The sequence below is a fragment of the Varanus komodoensis genome, unplaced genomic scaffold (genome assembly GCF_004798865.1).
Source record: "Varanus komodoensis strain SLA01 unplaced genomic scaffold, ASM479886v1 scaffold45, whole genome shotgun sequence".
NCBI lineage: Eukaryota > Metazoa > Chordata > Lepidosauria > Squamata > Varanidae > Varanus > Varanus komodoensis.
Window position 1 is genome coordinate 3,829,288 of NW_025336011.1, and position 25,427 is coordinate 3,854,714.

Sequence of the window (25,427 nt, forward strand, 5' to 3'; positions counted from 1 at the left end):
CCTTTGAGAGAGATTAGACTGCCCCAAAGGCCCTCAGTGAACTTCCTGGTTAAAAAGGAACTGGATTTCAGGTTTTCCCAGGCTTACATTCCAACTGCACCGCAGTGCCATCAGCCTCCGTGAAAATGGTGTGGGATGATGGGAATTGGGAATCCAAGTTCTGGAACCAACTCTCCCCAACACTTCACTGCACTAGTTTTTTCATCCTGAAGCTAGCCCATGCTTCACAACTTACTGAGTGCTGATAGACCCAGAAAAAGAAACAATTTAAAAAGGAATGTCTTTGGGGTTCCCCATAAATCAGATAACATGTGTCAAGCAACCTATTCTGACCTTATTGTCCAGATTGCCATTAAGTGGTCTACATGTATTTTTTTTATTAACCTGGTCCTTGACTATCTTTCCTTTGCTTCTCCAAATTCCATGTTCTGCCATGGCAATCTTCCCCTATTGTTAGCATTCTCTGATGACAAGTTGTCTCTGACATCCTCAGGGGAGAATGAAGTTATGCTATTATGCTATACTTAAGCTAATGTATACTGTTATCTACCACCTCCTAACTGCACTGTATCTAGTTTAACAAACTTTTGTTCCTAGCATTTAGGCCTGCCAATAGGGCACAGGCAGGTACTAATTCAGCACTAGGCCATGAGTTCATAGAAACCAATGAGCCAAATTGAATTTTGGAGACATTTTCAGTAGCCATATTCCAACAGTAAGTGGGGCAAAGGAGAGGTGGTGCCAAAATAAAAACAACAGTGAAGTGGCATCACAGAGTTTTGTTTTTAAGAAAAGGAGAGGGTCCTATATTTTTATTTTATACTGATAATTTTAATTTTGTATTTGTAAATCAATGTATTTTTTTGTATTTTATATTTAATGGTAATTTATTATGTACTATTGTATTTCAATGTATTTTATCATGTTGTAAGCCGCCCCGAGGTTTCGGCAAGGGGCAGCATAGAAATGTTATAATAATAATAATAATAATAATAATAATAATAATAATAAAAAGAAAGCAAGCTACTAAAGGTTTGGTAGCTGAGGAAGAGGGAGGGCTCAGGGAGGAGTATGATCATGTGGGGAACTTTAGGAGGGTAGGATTAGGACCCCAGGCTTGAGGTTCCCCACCACTGTTGAATAGCTTCTGCTTTAACTTTTGTAGCTACCTGAAAACTTCAATTGGTGGTGTGGTAGCTGGAGGGGTTAGAACACTAGTTGTTTCCAAGACTGCCCAGTCCCATCTGACCCACCCTCCTTTTCAGCCCAGAAAAGTGCTATATAATATTTCAGAGGCCCAACATTTTTATTTTATTTTTAAATTGGTTTAAACACCAAGATCTGCAGAAATCTCTCAACTCAAGGCAATGAACCTCTGATGTGCTAACATTCTTTCAGTAAGCTTCTGTGATACATACATTAAAATTTACAAAACTTCAAAAGTAGCTGCAAAAATACTGTCTTCAAAAGAAAATATATTTTCTATCTTGGGTTCAAGAAAAACCTTCCAATACAATCCAAAGGTTTAACATAACAACAAGAAAGTCATTTTAATTTCTAGTACACTTGCAATCAAGGCATCACCAGGTTTAAGGCCTTTCAGCTGTGGGGTGGGAGGTGGGACAGGATGTAGGTATAAGTGAGCCTGGAATCTTTGGAGTGTTGTGTTAGAAAGGGGGTTTAAGTGAAACAAATTTCCCAAACACATTGGCTGGAATAGTAGTAGTATCAGACCTAGCTGGACTAGCCAATTTATTATAATATAAAGGGAAGTAATTGGACTAACAGCTGCATTACACCAGAAAACCTTAGCCATTGTTCAGGCTTGAGTGTCAATCCCCTTTTCCAGAACTCTGTTGCAAGGAGTATCCTCAGGAGGTCCACCTGGAGACAGTACAGGAAAAGACACACTCCTTTATTCTTTCTGTGTGAGGCACAGGAATCTATTTCATGACCAATACTTCAAAAAGGCACTCAGCAGAATATCTGCTTATCATGACATGATTGTAAAAAGGGAAAATGCCTCAAGAATTGGGCTGATTGTGTTCCAGCGATGCAAGTTATAGAATGCAGGGTAGGATGCAAAAGGGATCTCACACACAAATAATAGGCTTGGCACCCTTGGAAACAGACTACCCTGGTCAACTCTCCCAGCAGTCAAATGCGTGAATGGTACATGAGCTCCTCTGGCTACATGTAAACTCTTTCATCTTCCCCATTCCAAGGAAAGTCTGAGACATTCTTAAGATCACTGAAAAAAGGCCTATAAATGAGCTCCTGCCTAACCCAGCAAGCGAACAGACACAACAATCTGGTTGCTAATAGTGTGCGTATTCCATCAGAGTATTACGTGCTCTTTGGACACTGCAACAGCAGGTGAACATTGACATGAACCCATAGGAAAGGGAAGTGCTTTAAGTACCAGAGTCCAAGAAAAACCCTACTGCACATTGAGGCTGTTGCGAGCACTCGTGTCCTGGAAGCGCTCTGTTTCCCAGTTCCAAAGTATGCTTCTCCAGAGGCCATGGAGGGACCATGCATTTATTGTGGCTTCATCTTTCTCTCTCTCAGCTTCAGACAACCAGGGAGCCATGGAAGAGGACAGCATCTTCTGCCTGGTGCCGCTTCCAGGACTCCAAATTTAGCGAGGGTGATTTAGGGTTCTCATTGAAGTTGTCTCCTCTTGAGTCTTTCCGCAAAGCAAGGACTGGAAGGGCAGAAGTGGGTGGGCATGAGGAGAACGTTCCTGGTGGCATGGGGCTGGTAGAGGAAGAGAAGTCTCTGAACAGCAAGTCCACGCTGTGGTTAAGAGGTTTCACCAGGCTGAACCGGCAAAAGGCAGAACCAGTTGGGTTGAAGTGGACTTTGTTTTTATCTGGGCAGGAGGTCAAGAAAGGCTGATCAGGGCTCAATGGCCTAGAGGAAGAAAGCACAATGAAAATAAGTGAGGAATGCAAGGATCAGTGCTATCAAGTGCCTGCGAATTTAGATCAACCACTCTAAAATTCTTGGCAGTGAAACACAAGAAACATGTTAAAGAAAGGGTCTTGTACGTTTCAGGTTTTTACATTTCAAAGGTGTTAGTGTGAGCTACAGTGTGGCGTGGTGTTACAGGGCTGGAACCCTTCAGTGCAAAGAACTGCATTACAATTCTTACTTCAGCCTCATGGGGGCGGGGGGGTTACCCATGTCAGGGGTTCAATTAAAAGTCCCCAGGCCAGTATGTATGCCTGCAAAGGAATATGATGCTTATGCTTAGGGATCCTGAAACAGTGTCTTAACCCTTGCTATTATGAATCCTGAATCAGTTTTGTGCCTGGAGTCTGCTATCTGCTGCTGGAGCTGGCTGGGGATCAAGGGGGCTGAATCTGTACATCTGAGACATCCGTCCAGCCTCTCACCAATCCCACATCCATTCAGGAACTTGACAAGTCTTTTTTTTTTAAGTAAGGATTTTAAAAGGATTATTAACTTTTAGACTAGTTGCCAAGTGCACCCGCAATATTAATGGCAGTGGGCAGAAGCAAGCATCATGTTTGCAGTAGTCCACTCATGCAGTAGGATCCTCCCCTTCTCTCCCATGTAGCCCCTGGAAAATCTCTGGACAATCTCTCAACCTGTTGGAACAGATTCTGAAGGCATAAAAGTAAAGGGAGGGGTAATCATCCTTCCCTAGTCTTCACTGAATAAGCATTTTGAAACCCCCTACAAAATTAATTTTTACTTCTAGTATGGCTAATCTTCAGTGAGTGAAAGAGTTTGTGAAAGACTTAGACTGAAGATGGTATTTGTTGGGAAAAATTTCCAAGCGAAGAGGAGGTGGAACGTGTTCTCTTCCAATTTTGATGCTCCCAGTAGTTTTTGTCTTTACTATTGGCTCTGCTTTATAGCTGAGGTACATAGCATGGGTAGTATTTTCCGTATTTAGTGAAGCTGATGCTGCAGTGGCTACAGTAGCCGACTGGGACTGGGGAGACTCAGGTTCAAATTGAAATCTCTGTTCAGTTGTGAAGCACATTGGGTCAGTGACTCTTTCTCACTCCAGCCTCTCAGTCTAGCCTGTGATAAAATCTCTGTGGGGGGCATACAATGTCATATTAAAAATAAATAATTATTGTACGAATACTGTGTGGAGTTTGTGTCAAGCAGAACATGGTCAGTGTTACCTCTTCTCTCCTAATTTTTCTGTTTTGTAGGTGGAGGGGAGCGACATACATGGTCTGTCTTAGTATCTGTGTGTGGCTCCATCACGAACCATTATTACAAAAGGCAAGTGTCATCCTACTTACACTACTTCCTCAAAAGCACGGATTTTTTCACAGCCCTCTGGAGGTTCCCGCTTGAACACATAGGTGTGGTTGGGACGAGGAGAAGAAAGGGCGAAGGCAAGGACTGGAGAAGTATTGCCGTTTTCTGACAGATGGAAAACACAACAGGACAGTGTAAATTCAGCATAACACATTGAATCAGACAAACACAGAAGTGACAAGAAACCTCACACAGAGGTGATATATAAATGTACCCAACACCAGCAAGGTTTGTAACAGTCAGATGGGAGTGAACTCAGGAAGTAAATTTATTTTTTAACAGATCTTTTGTGGAAGCGTGTCAGCCAAGAAACAGTGAACTGAATCCTATGGATTCAGTACAATTGATTGCTTGATTAGTTAGGTGCTTCAATGACCTCAGTACAGGCCAGAGATTTTGTCTTAAAGTTCACTCCATATACTTTCAGTAGAGCTGCAGGCATCAGGAATGCCCTCAAGTGACAGGAAACCTCTCCACTTTTATTGGCATTACAGAATGATTGGGAGTCAGTAAAATTAGTTTGTGGGGAAAAATAATTATCATTGCATTAAAAATTGAAAAGCTGTGTCTATGAATGCATTCTTAAGGATTCCCAATACACAAGACATTCCCCATGGAAGAAAGCAACATGCATAAACCGTTCTTCCATGTCATCACTTTCATATTCAAGGCTAGCTGGCTGGCTCCTATTTAGATACAGGTTGCCTACTTTTTGCAAGTACAGCCTGCTACCAAATAGCAACCTAGCCTCTGGACTTTGCTCTGATCTGCACTACCTGCTTCTCACTTTTATCACTTCTCCATTTGTTCCTGATCTTTCTTTTTTTTGTCCTGGTACCTGCAACCATGTCAATATTTGCAAGTCCTCTTCATCCCTGTACTGGGCTTCACAATGTAACTCAGAACATGGCAGCTTTTCCTTACTTTGGCTGCCAAAAACATAACACACTTGTTAGCTGGTGTAGCATGTGGTCTGAATGTCAAAAGTAATCTGGATTCTAGTCCTGCTTGATGAGTGATCCTTGGCCAATTCCCATCTGTCAGCCTAACCTATGTTACAAGATTGTTGTGAAGATAAAATGGGAGGCATCCATGCATGTTGCCTTCTGCTTGGAAGAAAGAAAGGTGGGAGAGATATTTAAGGAAATTATCAATAATAGTTAATAAAGAGGTTGAGACCTTCACACTGCAGATGCAGTCGGAGGCTTAGATTTTCCCATTTCTTTTCAAGAGATTTAAGTTCTAGAAACTTGATTTAGAGTGTATGACAAAACTGGAGGATTCTGCCTCTCAAGATGAACAGTAAGTATGTAGGAAAATTATCCTTGCTTTATCACATTACATTGCTAATTGAAAAGTCATTAAATGAATTAGGACATTCATGCATTCAGCCATGCTCTGACAACTCTCCCACACATCAGCTTTGCTTCCTTCTTAAGGGCAACAGAGTTCCTGTCAAGCACATCCTATTAGGCCCACCAGCTTCTAAGACTGTATTCTTGTGCTGTCAAAGATCAAAGGCAAAGCCTTAAAAATCTCTCCCAGGGCCCTGTGCCCGGGTAGAGCAGGCTGCTGCTGAGCCAGTGGGCTTACCTTTTCCCTTCACCTCCAGCCCTGGCTTTTCTACCATGCTAGGGCAAAATTCTTCTGTTGTGGCTCGAGCAGAAGTATACGGGGATGGCCCAAGTGCAGCTGAAGGGGATGGAGAAAGAGAGAGGCTGCTACAGCTGCTGCTGCTACTGTGCTCCAGCTGGAGCAGCAAGGCATCCTGAGGACCTTTCTGGAGTGGTGCTGGGGCTCGGTGGCCATCCGGGATGTCCAGAATCTGGAGAGAAGAAACATTCCTTTGAAGCACAAAGAGGCAACTTTGAGGAATGCTCAGAGCAAGGCAGAGATGTGGGCAATAATGAACATTTAAACATTTTTGGAAAGTGTTCGTACTGCACCCATCAGCCTAAAGGGTTTCCAGAGTAACTTGTAAAACAATAGGCTGCTATCTAAAACAGGGTTATGATCTGAAGGAGGAAAAACGGAGACAAAAACACAAGGAAAGATGGAAGAGGAGAAAAACAGTCAACTTGGACACCTGTTTTTAAAGGGCCATTTCATAGTAGATAACCAGCCAGAACTGAGCAAAGCTGTCAAGGACAGGATATTATGGAGGGTGTTCATTCACAGGGTCACCACAGGTCAGAGGCAACTTGATGGCACAGAGCAACAACAAATCTCCAGCCAGAATGGAGACATTCCAGGGAGAGAAGGAACCAAGTGGAGCTGGTCTCTCAGCATTCCCACTTCCTGCCTCTCTCTCCAGCAGTCCAATGGAATAGGATGGTACCTTGGCAGTCATGGCGGTGGTAGGAAGACACAGAGTACACGTACATTATTTCTCAAACTACTTGATAACTTCCATTTAGGTCAGAAGGGGATGACAATGGTCGCTCTGGGACTCAGAACAGAGGACTACTTCTTGCCAAATGAGACGACTGAACCAGGATGCTGCCACGTACTTTGGCGCAGGATCAACAAGTGGGAACACGACTTAACAGCAGAGCCACCCAATGTGGATCCCCACCAAGGCAGGCAGAGATCCATAACTGCTACCCAGTACAGTACTCAGCACCCAAAGGGGTCAGATATAAGCTATGCATTGTGCTATACCTCCCATGACAGCTTTGCTAAAGACTTGCTCAAGATGGTACTTCAAGGCAGAGAAAGAAGGCCTTAACAGCCTCTCTACCAGTCTCTCTGCTCAAGCAACTGCTGCTTTTCATCCTGCCAGCACAATGAATTCAGGTGTGTCTCATCCTGCACAGATGTACAACTTACTTTGACAATGGGTGGGTAGGATAAGTGTTAAATGAGGGGGTAGACAAGCTTCTTTGATCCACGGGCACAATCTATATTTTGGCTGTGAGTACTAGCTACAATTGCTATCAGGGTGGGCACATTTTGCTCCTCCTCTTCCTCCACTTGCAATTTCCTCTTCTCCCAGCTTGTGATTCCCTTCTGCCTCTTCCCCCCTGGCATCACCTTTTTATCACACTTACCTTATCTCCTGATCTGCTGGCTTCCTGCTGTGGGAAGGGGGACTGAAGGAAGGAAGAAGAAAGGGGGAAAGGCTGCAACCAAAAAGCAGTGCATGGGGGAGAAGAAAAGGCTGTGGAAAGGCAGGAAAGAAAGGCAGCAGGGGGCTGGGGGAGGTCATGTTGGGACCCACGGGAAAGGATGCTGTTGCACTCATGTTCTGCTTGTGGGATTCCGGTGGGCAGATGGTATGAACAGAATGCTGGACCAGAAGGACCCTTCATCTGGTCCAGCATGGCTCCTGCGGCCTTGTGTTGGGGAGAGGAAGGAAAGCTTTTAGGTTGAACACTATCTTGTGGGAGCAACTTAGGGATTTTAGAGGGTTCCAGTGCCCAATAGGCACCACACTACCAACCTCTGGGTTAAATGCTTCCTATCCCCACCTCTTTTTCCTACAGACAAAGTACCGTAGCTTGTCCCTCAGAAGGAAACGTGTTCTTGCTCTGCCTCAAGGCCAGACACAGGGGAAGTGGGTAGTGCAGCTCCACAGTTTAGCAGAACAAAAGAGAACATCATGGAAACATATTCTGAATTGCGTAAGGTATACTACAGGCACAAGACAAGAGGTTGCTTAGAATTTCACTTTCCTGTGAGATTTCAAGCGGGAGAGTTTCACAGAGTACAATTCACTCTGAGGGCCTGTGCATGTGTTCTGGGTAGGGAGGTGACGAGGTCTGTATTGAAATTTGCCCTGCAAAGGTGGCTTAACTCTCGGGTACAACTGACACCTTGGCTTATGCAGAGAGTGTCAGACAAGGAGGCTGTCCTGTGCCCTGCCCAGCCAGCCACTACTCACTCTGAGGAGCTCCTCATCTCCTTGCTCTTTTACAAACACCTCTTCCAACTCCCGATTGATACCGTCCAGGCTGTTGTGCAAACAGGGGCTGATTGACACAGTGGCCGAGCCTGGAAAAGGTACAGGTGGGGAAGCCTGCAAAACAAGGATATGCAAAGCTGTGGGAGAGAAGTTACCAACACTGTTGTGCAAATGGACATTGTGCTGCCAGGTGAAGGCAGGCACGCACATAGTAGCCCGCTCCATCACCTGAACTGTTTGGAACATATAAAGTCAACTCAGAATGCAATCCTGTGCATGCTTAGACAGAAATAAAGTCTTATGACTCCCAGCATGTTCCAGCCAGACTGGCTGAGGTATACCGGGAGTTGCAGGACCCGTTTTTTAAGCTAAACATGTGTAGGATTCTGCCTTTAGAGCCAGCTCCACAGTGTCAACCAATGGCTCTCCAAAGGTATCAGGCAGAGTTTTCTCTTAGGCCTGCTACTGAAGACCCTCCAGCCAGTGGTATATTTTTAAATGCTGGCATGCAGGGACTCATCATACAGTCCCCACAGCCACAACCCCAAGGAGAGTGCAAACATGCAGGAAACCATTTTGGGCTGTATCAGTAAATCAGTTGTCTTCTCCAGGAGGAGGTGGGGGTTTTTTCTTACTACTAATGAATTTTCACTGTCCATTCAAGACCAAGCCACCTCAGTGTACTTGGCATTCCCACACAAAAGCATATATTATTGCTTGCAAAAGTAACCTGCCCTAGCTACTGTGAGGATTGCCACCAAGCTCAGACAGAACAAAAAAATCTGAGAGGGATGGGCTTGTGGCAGATGGCATCACCATCCCTGCTAATAAAAGATGTGCCAGTGCTGTGTCCCTGTAAGCCCTCACTCTACTACTCCATTAAGTCCAATGGAAAGATGGCATGAGGAGGGCACCTGGGGCTATCAGCATTGTGAATCACATACTCGAACACTGAGCTATGGACTCTCTCCTGCAGTTGTCCATGGAGTAGCAAAAGGCCAGGGCGAGACAGTAGCCATGAACCTGGTGCGCCCAGTTCAGCCTACAGCTCAGCCATACTCCCCTAGGTGGGGAAGGTGGAGGCTTCAAACAAGTTACACCCTTGACCTCTGTGTGTGAAAAGCAGGCATGGCCAATGGTTTGGAAACATCCACCCTGTTCCTTGCATTCTCATGGAGCAGGAAAGAATGGCTCTGTGTGATCCACAAACATAACAGCACAACTGATTATTTCAAAAACACCTTTTCCCAAGGAAAGCTTCACACTAGCCTCTTGTCAACAGATCTAGTGAAAGCTGGACCATGTCTCCTATTTGGCTGCAGTCAGCTCTTGGATAGGAACAAAGAAAGTAATTTTTTTAAAGCAATTAAAAGAAGAGAGAGATGCAGAACATACCTTTGCTGATGGGAGCACACTATGATCCCCTTGAATTGGGGAGTTATGCTCTTTCTCTTTGCTGCCCCAGGCCCCGAGCTTTGTTCGCTGGAGCTGCTGTTTCAATTTTGCAATCTAGGGAATGAGATGATAACTTGCATTTTGAAGAAAGAGAAACACTCCCTAGCTACTGAACCAGCTATACTGAACCATTTCTCCCGTACACACACGATAAGTTTCATCTAGTCATTTTCTGCTTACTGGTTTGTTGCCCTACTACCAGAGCATTGTGGGCACACAACTTTTCCTCTAGAAAAATACAGCAAATGGACTAGATTTTTTTAGAGTGGGACATAGAGAGACACATGTCCTACTCCAGAACTACCATTTCCTACTGAAACCCCCCTTTTTTCACAGCTAACACCCCAAAATTCCTTCTTCTTTGAAAAAAGGGAGGGAGTCCATTTTTAGACTTTCTTGAGCATCTAGAGCCAAATGGGCACCCTGATGAGAATGTAAGTGTGAGGCAGAGGTGAGGATGAGGATCTTTTTGCAAAGGGACTGTATACCCAAAATATTGCAGTCAAAGACACTCCCCCTCCACACACGCACCTCTGCGTGTTTTGTTTTTGTTTTGTTTTCTGGCGTACTTGCCTTTTTACAGCTGTCAAGGAAAAGCAAAGAAGAGAAAATGTATTTGCAAGTCATTGCTGCAGCTGAGGCTTCAAATTTCCACCGCTGTACAAGTCCAGAACTTGGTTTCTTGTTTTTGTGCACAAAAGGATTAAACAAGGGCAGCCCCTTCAACATACCACTGGGGCACTTTGAAAGGATTGCTCATAGCTTCTGTCAGGTTCCTATTGGGGTTTTTTACCCACCAAGCAACCCTCTATGGCTCATTGCAAGGGTGGACTAGCATGACATGTGAACGTACCCGTTGCAATCTGGATTTTAAGACACAGCAGTGGAAGTCTTCCAGAAAGCAGCAAGTCTATGTAATCTTTCTGTGGATGGCCCAGCAACTTTTCATAGGTATCTGGAGTTGCTGCTTGTCTTGCACCATTTGCTTCTGAAAGACCCATCTGGGTCACCGCAAAGATCTGGGGCCCTGCAGAGATTCTCAGAGCTTGCCCCAGCGTTATACTGCATTTGGTCAGAATAAAGAATCCTTCCGATTTTTAGTCATCTTGTGAGGGCTTCAGTTACCTTTTGTCAGGGGGCATTAGCCCTCTCCTCTCCTCTCCTCACCTATCAGCACAGCATTACCAAATGCAAATATCACAATATGCTGCTACTTTTTCAAACTCCAGTTCTTATTTTTACTGTTATCAGAGGCCTCTTGCAATCTATCACTTCGCCTACCTCCACCTGATACAGTGGGTGCAGACTGTGCCCATGCAACTGGCTGAAGAAGGGAGGGAGGGAAAACTTCAGAGTGAAACTAGTTCTGATGCACCACTGTGTTTTATGGTATCACCTTTGTCAGCGATGCAAACCATCACCCTGCACTCTGCACTGTTTTGCTGCAGAAGGCTGGACACTGTTCCCCTTGAGTGAAACTTTAGACTTTTCCATCAGAGGGGGTAGGAAGCAGTGTTATCATAGCTGTTTTGATTCCCAAAGACTCCTATCCCAGGCTTCTGGCAACATATGATGGAGCACTTTCGTTTTTTTTCACCAGATCCCACTAGTCTTCTTGTTAATTGATTTTAACTTGTTTTTGGACCATTTTAAATTTCTGTATGTGAATGATCTTATATTTTTTCTGATCATATTGTGAAACCCCCCTGATAACTTGGATATCATGGCTATATAGACAAGAAATGAATGGCAAGATTGGTTTCATGGATGAAATCTTACTTTCAGCTTCTGTCTGTTCTGAGGGATTTTGACTTTTGGGGAAGCTCTGCCCCATCTTTTCTCTTCAGCTGAAATTTTTGGCAGTACTCCACCACCATGCCAACTGTTATACATGAACAGGGTACAAAGGGTGTGGCAGGTTCTTAAAATTACTTGCTGGTTTGCTTTATCTACTGTGCACATTGAAGCAGGAGTTTCCTGGAGGCATAATGCAGGCACTGTGTCAACATATGCTCCAGAGGTTTAATTTCTTTTGCACATTGTGCAGTGAGACGGCAGATTTCATTTGAGTCACTCACCTCTCTGCGATGATCCATGCTACTCCACGAGGCAGAACGCTTATGGATTGCAGCTTTCCCTGCCTCAGTTTCATGCCAGGATACAGGAGTCTACAAGGAAGGAAAAAGGAAGGAAAAAGGAATCCATCAGAATGTAGTCAGCTGAAAACTCAAAACTTTAAGAGGTTAGTTACAACGTGGCAGTTTTCTCCATGAAGAGTCATCCTGAAAACACCCTCAGGAAGTATCATGTCCAAGGCCTACTTTACAGTGCTTTATTTAAAAAAACAAAAACCTCTTGTTTCCATACAGGAAAGTAAAATAGTACATGCACACTGTCTTGCTCAGTGCACATGCCAATCACTATTTTCCACTGTTCCTACACGTCGCCAAGCAGACACGCATTTTCCAAACATGGCAACTTGGAGCCACGGCCCACACTTTCCGACACAGAAACAACGCTAGGGTAGATGTCGCACGTTGTGCCTCTAAATGAAATGTCCAACTGGATTTTTTCAGAAAAGCTCTCTTAACATGGAACTATTTTCTTGTTTTTAGAGCTTTCCTGGGAAAAGGAGGAGCGAAAGGTATAGTTCATTTGTGTTTCCACGTGAATCCCTCCGTAAGAATAATTCCGTAAGTATTTCCAAGGAGGAAATTAGCTGGAGCCGGTGGAGCATTGCAGTTACAGCACTGGACTGGAGGCACAGGTTCAAGCCCCTTCTCGGCCATGAAGCTCACTGGGTGACTCTGGGACAGTCACTGACTCTCCGCTAAAGCTATTTTGCAGGACTGTTGTGAGGATAAAGTAGTAAGGAGGAGGATAATGTACACCACCTTGAGTTCCTTGGAAACAGAAGCAGATTTAAAGGTAACAAACCACAAAAAAAGAAAAGAAATAAATCAGCTTTTGAAGAGACCTTCAACTGGCCTGACAGAACTGTTTTAATTTTTGTAACTTTTTCCTTTTAGTAGTTTAGAAATGTACACTGCCTTCCTTGATAGAAAGTGACATATAAATGTGTTAAACCAGAGGCAGGGAGCCAGTTACTGCTCAGATGTTCTTGACTTCAGTTGCCATAATCCTAGTCCACTGGCTAAACTAACTGGATCTTTTGGGAGATGCAGTTCAATACACCTTGAGGATAGCAAGTTGCTAATCCCCACATTAATTAAATGAATACATAGCCCTGCATAAGTGTTCAGAGATTAAAATCAGGCCAATCACGACAACCCACCCCATTCCCAAATAAAAGCTTTTCCACTGCATCTGACCCATTTCTACGTTGGCATTCGTTTACCTTTCCAAACAGCAGCAATGGGACCAGTGGATGAAGGGGAGAAGAAGGCCATAACCAGGTTCCATCCACAGGCAGCCATTCATGAAGCATTGCAGGAACATATGGAAAGAATGCTGCTTGAAGAATAAGGCCGACCACATACTAACTGGATGACTTCCAGCAATTTTCATTCACGATCACCAATGCATCTGGAAAATTTCTACGTGCCTCACAGGACTGTTGTGTAACGTAAGAGGAGCACTTAGCAAACTAAACAGGGTGATGTTTTCCTACACTGCAGCTCATGTGGCTTGCCATGCAAGCAAGCACTGGAGTGTGCACATGCCGGCCCCAGTGCAGGACTGCAGAGAGGCAGAAGTGGCAGTGGTGTCACTGGAAAATAAGTATTACCTGAGTGAAAGTGAGTATTACCGGGCAAGTGACATTCCAGAACTATTGCTGGATCCTCCCAAATTTACCCTAAGCTACAAGAAAGTGGCAGATCCTTGTCTGGCTGCTAAAACACAGTGCAGAGTAATCATCATGATCAGCACCAACTGGCCAGTGCCTGTGCAGACAAAGCTCTTACAGATCAAGAGTTCTCTCAACATCTTAGAATCCCATCCTGACATTTCTTTTCCATTTCTGGAAGAGGGAACAGTTTCAGGACAGTTCCATGTCTACCCCAGACTTCTGTTAGACTTGCTGCCAAGCAGAGCGAGAGGCCTTTGCCAGCAACAAAATCGGCCCCTGCAGAGAGGCTGTTGCAAAACGGAAATCTGGCAGTGGTGTTCAAAAACAGCTTAGCTGAATAGCTTGGGAGCAGCAAAGGATGTCACAGCCTTGAAAGTAATGTGAAAAACTGTACAGTGTACAAAAGTCAACAAACAACTAGAAAGGCTTTGCAAGTGGCAGAGCTGAGCAACACCAGGGGAGCCCTGGGAATCCTGGCCAATGTCAAAGGCCCCTTCCACGTTCACATCTTGTGGGAGACTCACACCACGCAGCAGTCAAGTCTGAGAACTTGCAGCAGAAATCCCTTTCTGCAACTAAAAGTACAACACACACTGCATTGCACCAGTGTGTGGTAGGCTCACAGCTTCAGCTGCTCAAGTTGCTGACCTCTAACAGGAAACACAAATTCTTCAGAAATCAAAAGCCCAGTTATGTTTGCAGTTTATTTCTCTGCTTCCTTTTGCATCAGCACAAAAAATCATAATGCTACAGGGCAGCCAAACATGCATTCTTCTCCATTTCTAGACTCTTCAGTTTGAGAGGAAGGTCAGTGTTTAGACAGTGACTACAAACACCACTCAAGGCTACAGGAAGCAACTTAATCTGTCCATCAGTCGTCTCAGTCTTCAGATGTGAATTGCTTAAATGAAACTGACTGGTCCGGGACATAAACAGGTTAGATCCAGATTTATACTAGACTTCCCCACCCTCTCCTTCCTGTGGCAGCTATCCAGCTTCCCTGGAAATGCTACACAGACAGACAACCTTACCGAATGGGGTGAACTGAGGTTAAGAGTCCCAAAAAGTTAAGCGTAGGGACCTTCTGCAAATGGAGCTTTTCTCTTTCTCTGGCAGAATACCAGCTCAGGATTCAATTCTGTGTATATATTTTTATTTCAACTATGTGGCATGGGAAAACTTACTATTTACTTAAGGTACATTTATAGCACCCTTCAAAAAATTCATCATTTGAGGTAGTTTACAATGTAATATGTTTGGGCAAGTGAAGGAGTACAATCTGTCATTCTGCCCAAACAACAAACATGGTAGCCAATAGCAATCAAGAATTCTATGAGGGTAAGTGAATGGATTAACTGCAATAAAAGATCAAAAATCATTTAAAAAATGGAGAGGAAATCTCACCAAAGCTATGCTTGCTTAGTAATGATAAACTCATCAAAATGAATGAGAATATAAGGAGCCTTAACTCAGTGTCTGAAGGAAATTATGGGGCTCATTTCAGGGCAGGGTATTCCACGGCTGGGCCCCATGGTTAACAAATGTTCCCTTCCTCAGGGTGCCACTCGCCTTATCCCAAACGCTGGAGCACCACAAGAAGAGCCTCCATGGAAGATGCTAATGTTTGGGCAAGCAGGGATGGGAGCCAGCAGCCTGATGCCATAACTTGCATCTTACGTGTACCACCTCTACATGCTACACACAGTCTCAAGCTGATGCTGACTGACCGACTTGCCTACCTTTATATCCTACCCTTTCCTCCTTTCAAGAAACTCCAGGAGTTACACTGTTTTATCCTTACAGCAACCCTGTGAGATGAGTTAGGCTGAGAGTCAGTGACTAGCCCAAACTGAACTGCGTGGCCAAGTGGGACTAGAACCCAGTTCTCCTGAGTTTCATTTGCAACACTAACTGCCATGCCACCCCCTGCTATGCCCTCCCACAGATGGGGCGGAGGACAGTTCTTATGACCTGAACGTCAGGCTCAAGGAAGAAACATCTTGGGAAGAGTAGTCATGCCAAGTGCACATCAGAATACAATAACAAATTGACTGCTTGGCTTAGGCTGTTTTCATGCTCTGAGCAAGAGGAAAGTCACAGGCTGCCTCCAGTCCAAGCAAAGCTGATACCAGATTTTTTTGGGGGGGGGCGGTTGTATGCATGGGTGGGGAGTCATCCCTGCAAGCAGAAACCATTCATGGCATTGCAGGAGCACCATGCCCTTCATCTAGGCCTAGTTTGCCATAGTGTGGTAGGACGTTTCCAAAGGTAGGATTCCAGCAGTGCCTAAACAGCTTCCTCCAAGCAGGGAGGGAGGGGAGGGAAGGGCTTCAAGAAGCAATCCAAGTTTCAAACCACAAGGTCAGATAAACTGCAGGGGAAGGGACTCATCATCCCCCAAGGCTGTGAAAGAAACCCATTCTGTGTGTTCAGAGCAGAAAGAACGGCGCAACACCTACACAGCATAGGACATCACGGATGGCCTGCTGATCTTCATGCAGCTACCACACTCAGGGGGAGGGTTTTTGGAATGGTGGAGTCCTTTGGGGTTTCAGGACCCCACTCATGGCAGCCCATGGATCTGAGCATCTACACTCACTTATGGGAGAAACCTCTAAGTGGACTACGTAGTGCCAAGAGCCTGAGTGAGGCAGGAAGCAATATGCAGGGCTCGGGAGATCTGGCTCTGAGTCTTCAGCTCAGCCATGGACACATCGTGAACAAGGCAATGTCCCTCGAGTCAAGTTTACCCTAAAACTTGTGGTGGGGGTTTTAAAAGATGGGATAGGCTCCCAATGTGTTTCTGTTGTCTCAGCAGGTCATCAGACTGGCTACAGTCTGCATCTTAGAGAAAAAACAGTGCAAGGACCACCAGTGGCCATGTCAGCTGGGAATGCTGGGTGCTGCAGTCCAACACATCTAAGACACCTGGGCAGGGGGGGACGGGACACAGCTGATCACTGCAGCTCAACTAAAACTCTCTCACTGAATGGTCGGTGCTGTCCTTTGGTCTCAGAAGGACTATGCATTGCTCTCTAGAAATATTTACAGGTTGCTAAGGGTTCCTTGATGGCTGCAGCCTTCCCACTCCATCCGGGAACACACCCGCCTTGTGCTGAGCAAGCTCTTCCATCGCAAGAGCCCTCGTTTTTAAAGCAGTGCATGGCAAACAGCCCATGAACATTATATAAGGGTTTTGGCCCAGAGCAGCAAGCAGAGCTGGAAAAGCCTCCAGTGCTGAGCCCATTCCAGAAGGAAAGCGCCAAAGGCCAGCTGCCTCTGCAACAAAGCCAAGGGAAAAATCAAGAATTGCCTCAAAACCAACTTTAAGCACAACAGGGAAGACATTCCCTAGAAAGCTCCACAGGGACTAGTACTCAAGACTAGAATACAGTCCAGAATACTTCTAACAGTCCACAGGTTTTCACTGGAGTTTAACCAGCTTAACGTTTACACACAAGATTCCGCTTTAAGCAAGACTCCTCAAATTCAGCTCTTATTTTTCTGACTTTAAGAGGACCCTCCAAAGTTACAGGATTTCTTCTGAACTTTTCTGTGTGCAGTTGGATGAGCTTTGTTGCTGAGATGCACAGGGATACTATTACCCCAGTGGCTAAACACCAAGGGTGCGGGTGTGTGGAATATGAGACAAGTAAGACTCAGAGCTCCACGGGTATCACCAGGCTGGACTGGAACATAGAAATGCTTTATTCACCAGTGAATTTGTTTTCTTCAAGTGAAAGATGTCAGCTAGTTTGGAGATGGCCTCTAAAGACTCCAAGGCTAGGAAGCAGTCTCCATTTTGAAGTTCCTGGAGCAGGCAATGCCTCACACAGGATATCTAGTTGATCCTTCACACACTGGAAGCCACCACATCACCCTTCTTTTCAATGACTTGTCAACTTTTCACCTAATGCTCAGGCTGCAAATCTGAATGATGAGTCCTGCCTAGGTTGATTACTACTTGAAAATTCAAATCAGTTTGGAAGGGTAGGCCTCGCAGGCCATTTTCACTTGAGAACAGAAATTCACTGGTGAGTAAAAGAATTTCTGTCTCTCCCCTTGTGTTCAGGAAGCCAGCTAGCTTGGGATTTTAAAAAGCTGTGCATCCCTGGCTGGTCCAGTAGATCCCTCAAGCCAGCCTCCAGCTATTAGCCTTTGGAGAACGTGCCTGCCAAAGACATCTTGCCCAGAGACAAAGAGGTTGATTCTGTAGTGTCTGGTGAAGCCCTACACATCTCTTCTTCCCAAGAAGTGGTCTTTCCTTTTACTGAGTGGGCATATACCTTCTGGCACTGCTAAACTGCCGATGGTATAAGCCAGTGCAAGTCACCTGTGGAGTCACAGGGTGAAGAAGGGCACACAGCTGTCTATAGAGCCTGGTTCTGTTTAGGCAGAACTTGACTGCCTGCTTAGCATCCAAGGTGGGCCATACCCTTTCTTGAGGCATGGATAAGAGGGGGATTGTTAGTTCCTGTGCCCTGTGAAGGGCTGTGTTAACCTTTGGAAAGATGAAGACCAATGTTCTTGTAAGGCACAAAGTTCTTTTCCGAGGGTAAAGCCCCTAAGTTGGACACCCTCCATATGGAAGTGATGGTCACTAAAGAGATGATCTTCGGGGTCAGGGTCCAAAGGACAGTTGCCCCCAGATATTCAATGAGACTCTTGGTTAACACCTTTGAGCACCAGGTGGGAAACATCTTGATTAGCGGCTGAGTACCTTTGGAGCCCCCATCTGGGTCTTGAGATCCATCTTAGGGAACTAAAACCTTGCTCTTTAGGTCTAGAGGCTTGCAGATAAATCCTCCTGGAGGAATTCCAGATATCTGCAATGTTTGTAGATAGCTGATCCTTCTCTGAGGCTTATGACCAGTTGAGAAACCCAGTGATACTAAGAGGACTACTGGTCTGGTCATTGGTAAATTCACTAGATCAGCATCCCACGTTCTTCTCGTCTTTATCAGGGTCACCTTGTCCTGTTAATTGCTTACTCACTGGATTTCTCTCAGGATAAGGGACAGTACTGAGAAGACACAGAGAAAGCTTTAGGGCAAATGGCTAGTTAGGGTGTGTCGTGTGTGCGGACTTAGAAGAGTCCTTGGCACATGCACACAAGAGGCGAAAACTTCTCATGAGACCAGAGGGTTGATGAAGATCTATTCCTGGTGCCACCAGAACAAGCTTTACTCCCCAGGTGCACAGACAATGGGAAAGGAAGTACAGGAGATAAGGAAATTCAGGGAGATGTCAAAACAGAAGAGCATACAGAGACCAATTTGGGTGTTGATGGGGAAACAACTGCACCAGGTGCCGATATGGGATATTGGAATTTAGGAAATAACATAGATGAAGCTGTTGAGGATGCTTGTTCCCACAGATGCATGTGCAGATCGGGACAATTAGACTCAAGATTGACTGAGCGACCCAGGGAGAGGGGTCACAGCGCCCTGCCTCTGGAAGGACGGCCCAGAAGGATTCAAAAACACAGTGTAAATTGAACTTAATTAGAACGAGAGGACAACTTCCTAGCTTATGTGACTGTAACTGTAATGCTGTGTAGAATAAAGACTTCTGTAGCATGAACTGGAGTGATTGCTTTCGTTGGGAAGCAATCGTCGTGTCTGTGGACTCAGCATGTTTTCTTTGGTAGTGGGTGACCATTCTAAGAGTGTGGCATTCTGAGATGATATGAAGATACTGAGCCAGGGCAGGCCCCACCAGGCCATCTGCACCCTGGGTACAGTGTCTAGTCCAAGAAGGCCTGCTATGCCAGTTAGCCTGGTTGTTTTTTAGGTGTTCAGCCTGACAGAGCAGACACATGCATGCCATGCGTCCACCCAAAAAGCCTCAGGGTCTCCCTCCACAGGGCTCTGGATCTCATGCTTCCTTGCTTGTTGATAAGGTTGGCCAGATGAGCCCAGCATCTCAAGGAGTAAATGACCTCTACCAGGGCTTCCACCAAGTTGTGACTTTTGTATCTCAGTTTGAAAGGCCCGTAGGTAGGTTTGCAGCTGCCTTGAGTGGAATTTGCTTATGGCATAGAGTCCTGGCAAAGACTAACTCCCATCAGCTCAGCTCCTTTCCCAAAGGGCATTTTCCTTCAGTAAGGACATGAGACACCAGTAAACTTTATCAAGGCCTGCTTATCCAGAGATAGGATGTGTCCCACATCACTCCTCTATGCAGTGGGGACTAACAGGATAACATGGTTACTGCACACTAGGGCAGGGGGGATGGTGGGAAGGTGGACTGGCACCACCTTAGCAAGTCCTCCTCTCCCTTCTTCACCCACTCCCTGTTTGACTTCCAGGGTGGATAAAAATCAATGATTTCAAACAATTAAAAGGATTTTTAAATTTAAATTGGATTTTTAAAATAAAATGCTTTTTGAGGAAAAATCTATCTAAAGAGCATTTTCTATTTGAGATGCATTATAGTAAAAAGGTTATTCATCATGAAATAAGGATTAGTTTTTAATTATGTAGCATATAATTATGTATTATGAGCTGTGTATTCATGCAATCTTTAAATCTTGGTAAATGCATTCCATTAATCCATTCACAATGTCCTGCTCTTCCAGAGGTTTCTGAAAGATTATTGAGCATTTTTTCCTATCTAGAAGATACTGTCACAGATGCTTGGTTTGACTGTTTTCACAACTCTAAATGTGTGTTTGCAGAGATCACATGCTTCTTCACAGCAAAGATGTTATAAAATAAACAGAGTGAAGAAAAAGATCTTAATCCCACTGTTCCTTTGCAAATCTATGTACACAGAATCAACCCATTGCCCTTAAGTGCCAAGTTTTTAAAAATTCAGAAGATTGTTGGGAGTGGATCTGCACATGAAGCTAAGTGTGAAGAGGGAGGGGCAAAGAGTAAAAATGAAAGTGAACCCTTTGGAGCAGAATACTCCATAAGTTTTTAGATCTTTTTGTGTATAGCTTGAGTTTTATCATATTATTCTTTCCCTTGAGGAGAAAACCCATATTGGCAGCAGACTGTAAGAGACCCAATTTGGGAATATTTTTAATGAAGTTCCTCTACCTAAGGGTAAGGCAGGCATGTGTGCAAATTATGTAGAAAACCATGATTTAAATGCAGTCTGACTAGTGATTTTAATCGTTACTTAAATAGATTTTATTTAAATCAAATCTACCCTGATGACTTCAACTATACAGGTTATAATTCGTGGGTTTTTTTATTAAGGAAGATGAAAGTGAAGGTCCTCAGGACATATAAATTACAGAAGCTCCTGAGTACAGTTGCACAGTGTAACTGCAGTACAGATTGCCCAGGGCCTCTTGCCAACAGCAGAAGCCAGTTATGACCAGGAGTTTACATTGGCTGTGGCTGGCAAAGGGCAGTGATGGGGGAGATGGAATGGCAAAGGATCTGGAAACTGCTGGGACAGCTGTACTAAGTCAGAGGACAATGGTGAGATGGTCAAGGGGTTAGAACAACTCCTCCACAAAGAAAGGTTACCATAGTTGGTGCTTTTTGACTTAGAAAAGGTAACCAAAGTAGAACACAACAAAGGTATATAGACTTATTCATTATACAGGAAAAAACGGGCAGGGTGAAGTTTTTTTCTCTCATAATATTAGAACCTTATGGGGCATTCAGAAAAAAAAATCTTCTGCACAAAGATTACTTTCACTTAAAGTATGGAAATTGCTCTCACAAGGTGTATGATGGCCATCCATCTGGACAACAAATTCACGGAGGATAAATCTATCAAGGTCTGCCAGTCATGAGGGCTACATCTGACCTCCAATATGCCTCTCACCCTTAGTTAGAACACATGTGGAAAGTTGCATTGCATTCACAAGTTTCTCCTAGGCTTCCCATCAGGGCAATAGTGACCTTTTAAAGAGAGCCCAGTACCTGGGTTGATTTGTCACTCATATGTGCTGCAGCAGCAGCTCCTTCAGCATCTCGAGGCCACTGACCCAAGAGGTATGACCCAAGTATGGTGTCTAGCGATGAAGTGCGCCGCACTCTGGGAGGCCTGTTCCGGCAGGCCTTTTCAATGGAGCCAGCTGCACACGGAACACTAGCTGGAAAGCAAAAAGGAGACATAAATAAGGATTCAGGCCAGTCAGCAGCGACCACCAAACTCTTCCAGCTGACCTGCACGTTGTCACATTTGCCTTCAGTTACTTCAGGGAGGGGCAACCTGGATTAGATATTTTGGATTACTACTCCCTCAGCGTCCACCTACTGGCCATGTTACTGGAACTGATAAAGTGATGATCCAAAACATTAGGAGGGTACCAGGTTGCCTATCAATTGATTATCCCAAAATACTCACCGGGGAGGGGGGGGTGTTGAAGATTTGAAAATGTCATACCTGTGTCAAAATGCAATAGTTAACAGGGGGCCCACTTTTCATATTACAAAACTCTGATGTCGTACCATTTTCATGGGTATCTTGTGTCTGATCCCTGTCAGAGTGCCCATTCTGATGTTCAAACAGTCCTAAGGAGTTTGGGTCCAGGATCCCTTAAAGACCACATCTTCCCAGTCAAACCCATGCACTCAACTCAGGCCTTTCTTTCAAGATATTCCTCCAGCACCTGGATGCATGTGGGTCAATAAGGGTTCTTCACAGCAGCACCCAGACTTCGTAAGCCTCTTCTCCAGAAAGACTTATTTGCCTGCCTGCCTGCCCACCACACCAATTTTCTTGTAGGTGCTTGGTCAAAACACTGCTTTTCAGATGGCAACTAAACACTTTAATGTTATTGCTGCCAACTTTCCTACTACTTTTCTACTGATTTGTTGTTTTATAACTTTTGCAGGCTATTTGGAGTAATCCATTTAAATCTCATGTGTCTTGAATTTTCTTACTGCTAGTCTTAAGGTTCGTGACAAAGACAAGAGAAAAATACTTCTGAATAAACAAACTGTGTGATCTTATGCATGTTTAGACAGAAGAGTTCTACAGCTCCCAGCATTTCCCATTATACATAGCTGACTAGAAAGTGATGGGGCTTATAAGATTTTTCCCCTATCTAAGCATGGACAGAAATGTATTTTCTACCTTCACTCCCTTCTAAGTGCTAAGGGCTCAGAAGAGAGAGAGAAAGCAACTGTTTAACTGTGGAAGGAAGGCAAGTTTGTAAATGTCTATTTAGCCCTGCTAGTCCAACATGTGAAAGATACCCACCTGTGTAGATTGTAATGTTCCCCCCACGGCCCAGTTTTAAAATATATAAAAGCAGCAAGTGGGAGAAGCTGGGTGTGGCTCCCACAACTTCCCATAGCAGCAAATATGTGGCTAACTAAAGCCATTTGAGCATGTTTTGAATGGTGGCACCTACAACCCAGATCCAAGATTGTGTGTGAGAAGCAACCCCTTAAGTCAACTGTCTGACACTGTGGCCTTGGGCAATTTGTGTCTCAGCTAAATCTTTCTCAGAGGGCTGAAGATAAAACATGAGACATGATGTTGTAACACTCAGCCCTTGGGAAAGAAATCTAATTGCATCTTAATATATTCATTCCTCAACTGCTTTTTCTAACAGGAATGAATTTTCCTCCCTTATTTTTAGATTGTAAGCCCATAGGCTGGGTCCAGCAATTCTCCACCCCTTCCTGCCATTTCTATTGCATAGGCCTTGGTAACTTTAGATATTTTCTGAGTAAACATTTTCAAGGTTCCTTGATAAGTGTCAGTGCAACTCAATTTCTATGCACTATTTCTGATGCCAGAGGCTGAACCCACATTGATCAAAAATGGTTATATATTGCAAATATTTCTGTTCTCCAAATTCCACACTCCTGCCTGCATTCCTAGTGCCATTCACACTCCTAAAAGCCAATACCCTCGAAGGTTAAGTTCAGTTCAAAGATCCCAGACCTAATCTTTCCTTTGCCATGAACCCATAGTCTACTCCTATCTGCTGCTCTCCAGATGGACTACATTTCCCACTAGGCCCAGTCAACACAGACAATGGTCAAGAACAATGAGAGTTGCAGTTAGACAATACTGGGAGGAATCAACCTGGGAAATCTCACCTTTAAACATCTCCTCCCTTGCAAAGAAATGCTGAAGACCAAAACGAAGGTCACAAAGCAGGCTGTGCCTTAAAATGTTACATGTAAAATCATGGTAACGGTGCTGGTTGCCAGGAGACTTGAGTCACATAGGAAGCTGTGTTATGAGGTGTCAGACCCATCAGTACAGCTGGCATACTGTCACCTGCTCTTGTAGCCACCGTTTTGTAAAGTCTCAGACAGACAGAATGATTTCTTAGCCGTGCTATAGCTTTGGAGCATCTGTATACAAAGCACACATGTCAAAGCTGCCTGATTCCTCTCCCCATTCAACACCACCATGCTCTGGATTACAGAAAATAGTCAAGCAGAAGGTGAAAAGGGACACTTGGTTTTATTATCATCAAGTGCAGTCTTCTCCAGCTTGTCACCTCCTAGATGTGTTGGGACTGTAACTCCCATAATTCTCCAGAGACCATGCTAGGTAGGAATGATGGGAGCTGCAGTCCAAGACATGTAGAGGACACCAGGCTGAGGAAAGCTGATTTAAGGAGCTGTGAATGTGCAACTGCCAATCATTTCCTACAAAGAAAGGCAGATATTGGTGGCACTTCAGTTGCAGGACTCATTTTCCCCAGCTCTCAGAGCAGGGCCAGGCAAGGATTAATGAGAAAAAACCCCCATTCCACCAATTGGTTACTAGCAAGTGTGGTAAAGAACATAGCCACTAAAGGGTTCTGCCGTCACTGATGAGTATGACTTACCCCACAATTTCATCCAGAAGCATGTTAATCTGTGGCTGAGCCCCAATCCTTGCTCCTGACCCATCCCACCGCAGGAGGATGACCCAAGATTTAGAACAAAAAGCTTCTGCCACCACCACAAAAAGGACAATTTGTGGCCCTCCACCTGTAAGTGCTATCAGTCCTGGCCAGCACAGCCAAGGGTGAAAAGTGATGGGAGCTACAAAGCATCTGAAGGACCACAGATGACTCACCCCAATCAAAAGCATTCTTTGAATCTTCCGGTTCCTCCACACCCCTGCAGAGTTTTTCAAAGCTATGAACTCCTGCTGTACAACACAACCCTTCCCTTTTTAAAAAGCAAGATCAGAAGTAGAGCCACTCCCTTTTCACCTCCCATCTTACATAGGACTAAGATATTGTGCTGCTTACAAAGATGCAACGGTACTGTGAGAAAGGAAAACAAAAATATGCATTATGGTTTGGAAAGGTCCAAGGGGCTAACCATGATGTCTCATAGTCATTAAGCATCTTAGCTCTTCTCACTCTCCTTCCGTGGTGACTTGGATCAGTATTATCCTCATACCAAAGAAGGGGGCTGCTGAGGCTGACAAAAGTGGTAGGCACAAAGCCACTAACCAGTCTGTGGTTGAGGAAAGAGAGTTCCAAAGCAAGGATTTCCTGGCTCACAGCTCCAACTCAACTACGACGCTCCCAGCTACTGTGTTTAAAGGAGAGAAAATGCCAGCCCAAGCCCAAGGCTGCAGATTGTTTGCTTTTCATTTACACGTAAATTAATATACACTCTTAACTAAAAGCAGGAACCTCCTGGTATGCTGCCAAGGAGATCACTGGCAGCTTTGATTTAGAGCTCCTGACTCATTGCACTGTAGCAGCTATTTACAGCCTCCCTCGATTCGTTGTTGACGATGCAACAGGGTCTATTTGAGGGGCAGACAGCTTGCACTCAATTTCAGAAGACATTCCTGGGCTTTAGGCTGCCTGGAAGGTTCATTCTGCAGCCCAAAAGCACTTGCCCTTTAACCCCAGAGGTGTAGCTACTCAGTGGCAAATGCAGTAGCCCAACACAATCTCACGCGCACACAACCCTGGGGCTGATATTGACAAGACAGCCCTGGCCCACATTAACTGACACCTGCCAGGCACTGCCTGCACCAAGGACATCTGGAAATCAGGACTGCACA

General features: G+C 44.7%; 1 protein-coding gene across 3 annotated transcripts in view; it reads right to left on the reverse strand.

The window, feature by feature from the left end:
- Positions 1–1,287: 1,287 nt before the first annotated feature.
- The window catches only part of FAM117A (family with sequence similarity 117 member A), a 36,309-nt gene continuing 12,169 nt past the window's right edge, over positions 1,288–25,427 (reverse strand). Inside the window, exons 1-8 of one of the 3 annotated variants that reach the window (XM_044444453.1) lie at positions 23,501–23,525; positions 21,365–21,537; positions 11,746–11,835; positions 9,608–9,721; positions 8,192–8,326; positions 5,902–6,133; positions 4,290–4,413; positions 1,288–2,916 (exon numbers count right to left, since the gene is read on the reverse strand). In XM_044444453.1, the coding sequence (XP_044300388.1) occupies positions 2,574–2,916; positions 4,290–4,413; positions 5,902–6,133; positions 8,192–8,326; positions 9,608–9,721; positions 11,746–11,835; positions 21,365–21,537; positions 23,501–23,510 (1,221 nt within the window). In that variant the 5' untranslated portion in view covers positions 23,511–23,525 and the 3' untranslated portion in view covers positions 1,288–2,573. Of the gene's footprint in view, positions 2,917–4,289; positions 4,414–5,901; positions 6,134–8,191; positions 8,327–9,607; positions 9,722–11,745; positions 11,836–21,364; positions 21,538–23,500; positions 23,526–25,427 lie in introns of those variants that run through there. The other 2 variants (XM_044444452.1, XM_044444454.1) reach the window with 2 other exon arrangements.